This window comes from Pyricularia pennisetigena, chromosome 3, assembly GCF_004337985.1.
Source record: "Pyricularia pennisetigena strain Br36 chromosome 3, whole genome shotgun sequence".
NCBI lineage: Eukaryota > Fungi > Ascomycota > Sordariomycetes > Magnaporthales > Pyriculariaceae > Pyricularia > Pyricularia pennisetigena.
The window spans coordinates 248,045-258,198 of NC_043742.1; the positions used below are offsets into that span (position 1 = coordinate 248,045).

At 45.0% G+C, this 10,154-nt stretch overlaps 2 protein-coding genes across 2 annotated transcripts; both read left to right on the top strand.

The window, feature by feature from the left end:
• Positions 1-3,314: 3,314 nt before the first annotated feature.
• On the top strand, positions 3,315-3,610 carry PpBr36_02197 (uncharacterized protein; the record flags this gene model as incomplete). Its single annotated transcript, XM_029889379.1, has 2 exons — positions 3,315-3,474; positions 3,546-3,610. The coding sequence occupies 2 exons, from the start codon at positions 3,315-3,317 to the stop codon at positions 3,608-3,610; spliced, it is 225 nt and encodes a 74-aa protein (XP_029753977.1).
• A 3,952-nt stretch (positions 3,611-7,562) lies between these two features.
• On the top strand, positions 7,563-8,537 carry PpBr36_02198 (uncharacterized protein; the record flags this gene model as incomplete). Its single annotated transcript, XM_029889380.1, has 1 exon — positions 7,563-8,537. The coding sequence occupies one exon, from the start codon at positions 7,563-7,565 to the stop codon at positions 8,535-8,537; it is 975 nt and encodes a 324-aa protein (XP_029753974.1).
• Positions 8,538-10,154: the final 1,617 nt, after the last annotated feature.

Consider the following 10,154-nt stretch of genomic DNA (forward strand, 5'->3'; position numbering starts at 1 on the left):
AAATTATTGGCGAATTTGGCGTTAAAAGACCCCGTTTTTTAATTAAAAATATATAAACGAAATGGAGTTTAACCATTTCGGTTATTGCGCGTGCGTTTTAACTACGTAAAACCATGGAATTATTTATTAAATAATATTTTGTGTTAATAAAGGGCCAGGATAACCGGGCGAATTTGATTTTATCCAAATTTCGAACATTTGCAAAAAGTTGGACGATTTTTGAATGTTTTTTAGCAACGATTAAAACTATCGCGGTTTTTACCAATGTTTTTGGCGCCAATAAAATGGAAAAAATTGCGTACGTTTTATTTGGGTTGGGAATTATTGGAATTGCTTTTACTAATTTCGAACGAGAATTTCAGGGAAAAACCCAAAAATATCCATAAACGGGATGGTATACCAATTTGAAAAACGTAGTTCGTATTGCACGAGCAAAATTGGACAAATATATCGATTTAATTTAACGTTAAAAAATTGAAAAAATGTATTTTGTGGCGGTTATTTTAATCCCATTTACGCGGACGGATTTTAAAAAAAACAGGTTCCGATATTACGCAAAATATATTAACCAAAAGGTGAAAAATTTAATTAACCGAAACATTAATCGTTTGGCCGAATTATATTCGCAAAAACGAAATCCAAATTTCCACCCCAAAATAAAATTAATTTACCCGGGAACGGATCCAGTTTTATTTATTTTATAGCGGAAACCGAGTCCAAAAAAACGCAAATATATTTTTAACCAAAATTTAAATCCAATAACCAGCCTATATTCCATCGATCGTTTTATTGAAAAAAATATCCGGTTAAAAATTAAAATATTTTTTATTTAAAGTTCGTTATTTTCAAATTATGGATGGTTATACGGATGGTTATACGGATGGTTATACGGATGGTTATATTAGTATATATATATTAATCCTCGATTATTTACCGCAATTATGGAAAACGATAATAATATTTTCAACTGGTGGGCTATTTATAAAACCAAATTCCCGGAATTTGCCCAAATCGCCCGCGATATTTTAGCTATTTTTACTATTTCCATCTTTATTAAGCGGTTATGGTTATAATTAGGCAATTCGATTTTTTTTAATCAATTTTCGTTAATTTTATCGGTAATCCGGGACCGTGCTGTTATTTACGCTTCGATTAAAAAAAAATCATTTTTTTTAATCGGTATTAAAACTTTTATTATATATAAAGAATTTATGTCCCCGGAAGACGAAGAAATTGAAAACGACCGTTTTAAAGAATTTATTGGGTTCGTATATAATTTGGGGGAATTAAGCGAAAATTTAAATTCGGATAACGATAATCCTATTTAGGTAGCGGTCGCTAATACCCCAATCCGGGGAAATATTAACCGTATACCCCCATTACCCGTTTTTAGTTAAAAAGGGTTTTAACCTAATAAATTGTTAATAAAAACCCTATTTAGGGCAGTGAAACGGGTACGGGGTAATATCGTGTATGGGCGTAATTCGAAAAGCTCCCAATTGTAAAATAAAGGTTTAATATATTTATTTTCCTTTTTATATTTTATTTGCAATCGTAAATTTATATAATATTTGATTCATAATCGTGATTTTATATTATATTTGATGTATTATCGTGATTTTATGTTATATTTGATTTATTATGGTAATTTTATATTATATAATTTATTATCGTGATTTTATACTATGGTTTATTTATAATCGTTATTTTATATTATATTTTATTTATTATCGTCATTTTATGGTATGGTTTATTTGTAATCGTCAATATATATTATATTTTATTTTTAATCGTAAATTATATTTTATTTGTAATTGTGATTTTTACCTATATTTCGAAAAAAAATCATAAATATAAATATGGAAAATTTGTAATTTTACGGGTTCTCCCACTGGGGCCCGCGGGTTGCCAAGAAAACCCGTGTACGGTTTTGGGCCGGGCCGGGCCCCCCCCACAAAAAATTCAACCCACCCACGGGTTGGCCGCCCCACCGATTTGGGCTGCCACGGGCCCCCGTGGGGGGGTTTTGGAATGCCTTAAGCCTGGCCGGCCCGTTTGGTACATATAAAAGGTGCAATTCTAAAACCGCGTGGGTATTTGATTTAAAAACGGATGCTAAATCGAAACCGACCGAATAGAGCAACTGTTCAAATATAATATTATTTTATTAGAAAAGCCCAAGTTGGTATAAGGGCGCACGCGGTTCCATAAATTACGTCGTTAACTATAATACGGGCGGCCGTTATTGGGTTATTGTTATAAATTACTTAGTTTCAGTGCTCAGACTAAACCGCCCCCCCCCCCCCCCCCCCCNNGCGTTGCAGGGTGAACCAAGCGTTCCTTATACCTTTTAGCCACATAGTTTTTTGGCCAATCAGATTAGCCAAGAAAACCGCGTTCGTTTTAGTTTGCGAACATTTTGTCGAATTTCGTCGCATATGGGGGTAGATGTACCGTATTAGTATTGGATACATATATCAATAAATATAACTTTAAAATTTCAGTAAAGTATATAATTTATAAAGTTCAAAGTTCCTGTTATGATATAATGTAAAGTATGTACAATTTCTATTTGAATTCGGTAATATTTGTAGACGCTAATATATTAAATAAGCTTTATGATTAAATTACTTATAAGTGAAAGCATAAAAAGCTCATTAATACATAAATATACCCATTTAAATTATGTAAAAGTTATTTGACTTTCTTACATATGTTTTATTCATATAGATTAAATTGGAGCTCCGGACAAAAAGAAAGCCTGCGGTTTTTCAATAAAATGCTAATAACACAAATTATCAAAAATCGGGGTTTACGCTGGCAGCCTGGCGTTAGTATGTATGTAAAGTATAATCCCTGAAGTTTGTATTTCATTATCGTTAAAACTGCTTAGATTCGTGTACGATATTGTTTGCTTGAGTATCTAAGCGAGGTGAAAAATAAACCAAAAAGCCTGTCGTGAATGGGGGGAAGGGAGGGAACTATAGAATCCAGTCCCGTATTCCAATCAAAGCCCTTACTTACAACGGTGAAAGCTCTGGAAAAAAGCTAAGCTCAACCTACAAACGAAGACAACGATGGCTAGAATGATCTTTTGGCCCAAGGATCTTTTTCCGTCTATCCAGTGCTCCCTAAATTCATTTAGCTTGGGTATTCTATACACTGCAAATTTGAGGACCACCCATAAACCGCCGCAGAAAGCAATGTAGGAGGACGAACCTCGCCATGTTCACTTCTCGGCCTCGGCCGGGGAGTGGTCGTTCCAGGCTGCGATGTGGATGTCCCCGTATATGAAGTTTGCCAGCCACAGGACCATGCCCGACCACAAGACCATCCACGCCGCGGAGGAGATCGCCAGATGGCCAGTTTCCGACATGGTTCACCACGAGCTGCTCTGGCCTGAAATGCACACATTTCGCCTGGCCGGCGTTGTGACACAGGAGCAGTCGGTTGTTTTGCATCAGTTGGGGATAGGTATGGATTGCTACCGCCTGGCTCGACCATCTTCGTTTGCTTGCCGCATTTGGCTTCGTGCCTTCGTCCAGAACGCGTGGTCGCCTCTCGAAGAACGCTGTTCCTGCATCCTTTTGACGTTGGCCTGGTAAAATAGGGAGACAATCCTATGGAGCTGGTTGGGAAAAAAAAAAAGTGGTACAAGTGATGCACTGCCTTGTCTTGCGAAATGAGTGACTTGTCCCGGAAGATTTCGGGTTGCTTGGGTAGCTGCGGCTTGTTCCACCATAAAATATTTATGGACAATGCACAAAGCCTGTCGTGGGAATCCACAGTTAGATATGGTTGGGTTTAAAGGATATTGCTATTAATCACGATTTACACATGAGCGACAGTGTTGACCTCCAAAAGCGTGACCGGCAGGTCAGTAGTCAGTCTTCCCATCGATTGAATCAACGTCCAAGCTGCCTAGAGTATTACTGTTGCCCTCGCAAGGTTGTTTGCCTTGCTCTTGTCATCAACCTCCTTTCGCGTAACATCTGGCAGATGTCCGCACCGCGACAAGAGTGCCACGCCACGAGCTGTGAATGTAAAACTCTGAGCACTCGTGGCCTCGCGGTCTTGTGCTGCGTCTGGCACCAAGCCAATCTCGTCATATTGAAAGGCAAAACCACCGGTACATGCGAAAAAGCTGTACGTCATGGACCCAATCCCCAGCAACACTTTCTATTCTATCTGCCGTCTCGGTGATCATCTTGTGTAGAAATTTGGCAGATGACCAAAGCCTGCAGACCATCAAAACCATCAGCTCGGGTGCATATATGACGACGATGATCCACTGCGCGCGTTGAGCAGAATGTTTCTGGACGTTATTTGGGTTCGTGGCGGAACGTTGAGGTGCAATGCTGACCAGACGCACACTATGAGTGTAAAAATGCACGAAATGAGAAGTTATGAAGTTCCCCGTCCCTTGGGATCTGGGACATATACAACCAGAGGCGAATCTGCATGTACTGCCCAGGCCAGGGTAGGGGCTGTTAGTGGGGTGAGGAGCGCCCATGCTCGCGTCGCTTTTTTTTTTTTTTTTTTTTTTTTTTTTTTTAAAAAAAAAAAAAAAAAAAAAAAAACCTTTTCCGAAAAAAAAATAAACAAAAATAAAAATCGCCAAGTCGAGATTTTGTGTAAGAAACTGATTTTTCGTTGTTTGTTTTCAAGCCGTAGCATAACTTGGAAAATAGCATAGGAGACCAATTCTGCTGCTATCTATATAAACTAAGAATTCAGGATTCCAAGGCGACAAGAATTCGAGTTTCATGGCCGCAGTAATGGTCATACTTGAGCGCTAAAATTGCAGGAAAAGCAAAACTGCCCTTCGCGCTTAGGTACAGGATAGCCTTTGCCAAAAACAGTAAGTAGGCTGCCTGGGCATGTACACAATAGACAGGCAGGAGACGTTAATAACGGTGGAAAATAGGCTGGTGTCTCTTTGGAGTTACATCCATACTTGCTACTTACTAAACTTACCTCGGCTCCCGGGGTTGTTGTTCCTTGGCATCGTTGTGCATTGGCTGCTTGAAGCTTATACAGTTATACTGGTGGATCAAGTAGATATATGGTGGCTGATCCCCTTTCGTTCCAACAACTTTAGGCAAAAAGACAGCTGATCATTCCTGCTGGCAGTCGTCACTTATTCTTCATTTTGTTTCATTCTGTTTCTGCACCGCAAGCAAGTTCCGCCAGCCGGGATACCGGACCATGCGCTTCCTCATGCACGCCTGCCTCGGCGCCAGTTTGTTCCTCCCTCTCGTGCACGGGTTGAGCATGCTGGGCTGGGGAGAAACTAGACGTCGCGATGGATCTCGAGTCGTTCTTGGGACTGGCGGCCACCAACTTCTCGGGATCGGCGGTTTATGACTGGGAGCTGCGAGCTCTCGATGATGCGAGCCCAGGTTGCGTTGCGGGCTAGCTTGCTAATCAGATCGCTCTCTTGGTCGTTCATATCTATTTCAGGCTTACAAGGGGCGAGCGGTCAGTAAAAGCAGCCCGGCACAATTAAGGACTCGTACTTTTTCGGCCATCTCGTTGGAAACGGGACCCCTTGACCTATGGTCAACTAGACATACTTATTGATAATGTTTGTCAGCCGAGTTGGAAGGGCGACGTCGATGCCGTGGTGGGTGAAGAAGGCACGCGCGTTGGGCGTTTCGACAAATGTCTGCACCCCATAGTTGTAACTTTGGCCTGTTTTCCGCGTCGGTGTACAAGTCGATATGGCTTGGCTGCCCTGGACAAGGATCATCGGTTAGCGGTTCCGGAATAAACGAAGGTTATTGGCGCAAAAAAGATTCAAAAAGCAACCCGTCATACCAAAGGTTTCCTCCTTCTCCACCAGCACCCAGCACCACCCACCCGTCAAACAGACGCACTGCCGGTTATTCCCGGTCGCTCCATCCCTTATGACTACAACATGTCTGACAATGGTTCGTGGAGATGCATTCCCCAGGGACTATAGGCAAAAATGCCAACAGGCTGCAGGAGTGGGTTGCAAACGATACGAAGATGCATTGAATATCTTGTCGTTTGCCGGCTAACACAAAGATGAGTGATTGGAGCGACAAAAAGAAACTGGTGGTGACGAAAGAGGGAATCGGTTCCACCCAATGACAAAGGGCATAAAACGGTCTTTTTAAAGGAGATAATATTTTTTCCCCCATTCAGACTGCTTCCCAATGCCGGCAGTTTCTGCCGCTTGTACATAAGCGAGGTGGCACAAAAAAAATGAATTCCTGGGGAATTTTCCACCTTCGCCCACATTCGTTTACAGGACGGCATATATGGGTGGGACCCCCAAGCAAAAGGTATGACTTTTTGGTTGGTCGCCTGGTTGGCCGCTGCATGCCGCGGCCCGGCAGCCATGAGACGTGGAACGAGGGAAAGTGGGAGAGTGGATGTATATTCATTCACGTGAGACGTAAAAAGGCGAATGGCCTCGTCAAAGAAAGTCTAGAACTACTGTACTGTAGACTAGCAGTAGACGAGACCATGTGAGTTGTATCATTGTATGATATGTATTACAAAGCATCAAAATACAAAGTGGGTTCCGTCCCAAGTACTGACAATTCCAGGTATATTGAAATATGACATTGAGCGACCCGGTTCCGTCGATCATCGAGTTGTCATCAGCAGCATCCTTGTTTCTTGGCTGGCCGATTTGTGCGATTATCAAGCTTCCCGTCCCCGCAAAAAAAAAGGGTATTCATATTGCATCCAAGGTAGTGATTAAAAGTCAATCCAGCAGGAAATTCCATTGCCTAGTTCGCTTAATTTGACATTTAACGCAACAATGTCTTTCCACCCCAAGGCAGACAAGGCCAGCTACTGGTGCGCTTCTGGTCAAGTACCACATCCCGACGATGTGATGATCTTTGGTCGAAGGTCAGGGGTTAGCCCGCTCTCCCGGACCGCACCACGGTACGATGTAGATGGATGGCACTAGAATTGTTCCCCACTCGCAACCCAAAAGTGGAATTGGTTGCTTGAAAAGGACACCAAAGGTAATACTCGCCTGCCCAAAATAACATGATTTGAAACGCAGGCCCCAGTCGACTCAAAAGGAGCATTTGCAAGGCCGTGGTCGGTTGCGGAGAAAGCCCTTCCATGCCGGCCTTTTTGGGGGGTCTGATTCCCCCGCACTCTGGAGAATTTTACGTCCGGCCAAATCACGCAGGGGTTGGTTGGGGACAAGGGACCCTTTTTTTTTTTTTTTTTTTTTTTTTTTTTTTTTTTCGAGCATCGCGAGTGGACGGAATAACTAGCACTAGTCGTCGAGCTAGTCAGACAGGTTTTCAGACCACGGTGAATGTCCTGAATCGTCACCCGGCGGATTGGTCCATGGCATGACGACGAGAGGACAGATCCAACTGATTCAATGGTGTTGTTTCGTTTAGTTCTCTGCGGGTGTTCCTGGTTACCTGGTCATGGCTGTATAAATCCCAGGTCTCGGCCACTCCTGATGTTCATGTCACGAACCCTGTAGCTCAGCTCCGATCCATACGAGTCGCTCTTTTTTTGGTTGTTGTTGTTAGTTAGTTAGTTAGTTCCCGTTCATAATGCGCTTCTTCGAGACGGGCATTGCCTTTCTGGCCTCGGCCGCTGCCGTTTCGGCGCAGTGTGCCCTCCCATCTACCTACCGCTGGACCTCGTCGGGCGCGCTCGCCGAGCCCAAGAACGGGTGGGTTTCGCTCAAGGACTTCACCTACGCCAACTACAACGGGCGGCACCTGGTTTACGCGACGAACCACGACCAGGGCTCGAAATGGGGCTCGTTCGCCTTTGGCCTTTTTGACAACTTCAACCAGATGGGGTCTGTGGCGCAGACGGCCATGACGCAGGCCACCGTGGCGCCGACGCTCTTCTTCCACCGGCCCAAGAACGTCTGGGTGTTGGCCTACCAGTGGGGGCCGACCACCTTTTCGTACAAGACGTCGAGCAACCCGACCGACGCCAACGGCTGGTCGGCCGCCCAGCCGCTCTTCACGGGCCAGATCAGCGGCTCCAGCACGGGCGCCATCGACCAGACCCTCATCGGTGACGGCACCAACATGTACCTGTTCTTTGCCGGCGACAACGGCAAGATCTACCGGGCCAGCATGCCCATCGGCAACTTCCCCGGCAGCTTTGGAGCCAACTACCAGACCGTGCTGTCCGACACGACCAACAACCTGTTCGAGGCCGTGCAGGTCTACACGGTGCAGGGCGGCACCGGCAACGCCAAGTATCTCATGATTGTCGAGGCCGTCGGAGCCAACGGCCGGTACTTCCGGTCCTTCACGGCCGCCAGCCTCGGCGGCAACTGGACGCCGCAGGCCGCGACCGAGTCGAACCCCTTTGCCGGCAAGGCCAACAGCGGCGCCACCTGGACCAACGACATCAGCCACGGCGACCTCGTCCGCAGCAACCCCGACCAGACCATGACCATCGACCCGTGCAACCTGCAGATGTTGTACCAGGGCCGCTCACCCAACTCGAGCGGCGACTATGGCAAATTGCCTTATCGCCCGGGACTGTTGACGCTTCGTCGTTAGAAAAATAAATGAATCAATCAATCAATCAATCAATCAATAAAAAAAAGAGGGTTCTGTTGATTGAGAATTTGACGGAAGTGGGTGTGAGTGTGAGTGTGAGTGTGATGAAGGGGATTAGGGGCGATGGCGTGTGTTGGGACGAGGAACCAAGCACTAGGAACCAAGGACTAAGGACTACTAGCTTGGGGGAGAGGATGCCTCAGGGTTAATTAACTTAACCGACTTGACTGACTGCTGGGAGGTGACGGGCTGTCAATTTGGCCATGATTGATTGATGTACCTATTTCGATTCTCTGCACATATTTTTCGCGGCCCATGTTGCAAAAAAAAAAAAAAATGGACGCCATACACAAAAATAACCTACTCATTTCAATTTCACCAAACATGGCTCGCCGTTTCGAACCAGTTACAATCCGCTCAAGCCGTGTGCATTGGGATCGCCGATTGGGAGGGGGGGACCAATTGCGCGCCAGGGCCCCGAATTTTTCCGAACATTCGCTCGCTTTCTGCTTTCTGCAAAACACACAACACAAAACCGTCCGTGTGTTTGCGAATCCCCGCCGCCGTTCAGGAGTCTTTGACACTAACTCGCGTCTCTCGCTCTCTCTCTCTCTCTCCCTGGTTCACCCCCCAAGAGAACCTGCTGGAACAAATCCTAAATCATTAACTAAAAAAAAGGTACCACAGCTCGGTCTTTGGAACACCGTGCATCTTATCTTTCAACCGATGCAATCTTGACATGGGACGACAGGAACACGGGGAAGTGCTTCCAGGTTTCCGGCGGCACGCTCAAGGTTGGTGTGTTTTTCTGGCGTGTTTTTGCTTCTCGAATATCGGACTTGGGCTGGCTAGAGTGGTTGGGTACAAGATTCCTTTTATTTTTTTTTTTGTTTTTACTTGTTTATTTTTTTACGATGCAAAGGAAAATTCATGTCAAGTGACCTTTGGCACTTGTTCTTCTTTTGCTCATCAATTGGGGAAAATCCTCAATTCTTGCCAGGGGTGCAGGGTTTTTGGAGGAGAAAAAAAAAAATAAGAGGCACTAGACTAGACTAGACTCTAGAATCACCAGGATTTGCATAGCTGACGGACCCTGTATATAATTCATTTTAGGCATGTCCGTCAAGCTGGGCATGTTGGCACAAAGTGCAACGGGGTCTCGTTTACTCTGTACCGAAAGCAAAGCAAGGCAAAGAACCCAAAGATGGAATAATAAGAAATTCTTGAAGCGAAAACCTCTGGATCGTCGCAGGGGTACAAAGTTGGCGCGCCGTTAGCGTTCAGTTAGCGTGCAGCCCTAACACCGACGGGCTTGGGCGCTAATATGCGATTTGTGCCTTTGCGCGGCGATACTTGCATCAGAGGGTACAGTCGGATGATTTGTCGTCACCGGTAGTGGCTGGTCTGGTTGGCTGGTGTGCTTGACGTTTTGGGGGGGGCCTGTGCAGCCCAGCACCAGCAGCAAGGGACACAAAAACCAGGAGGGTGCCAAACGTAATCATTTAATGACGAAAGCGGCAATGCAGGAAATGCTGGCTTCCCACCCCAGAAGTGGAAGAGAGAGATGGAGAGAGAGAGAGAGAGAGAAAAAAAAAAAAAAAAAAAAAAAAAAAAAAG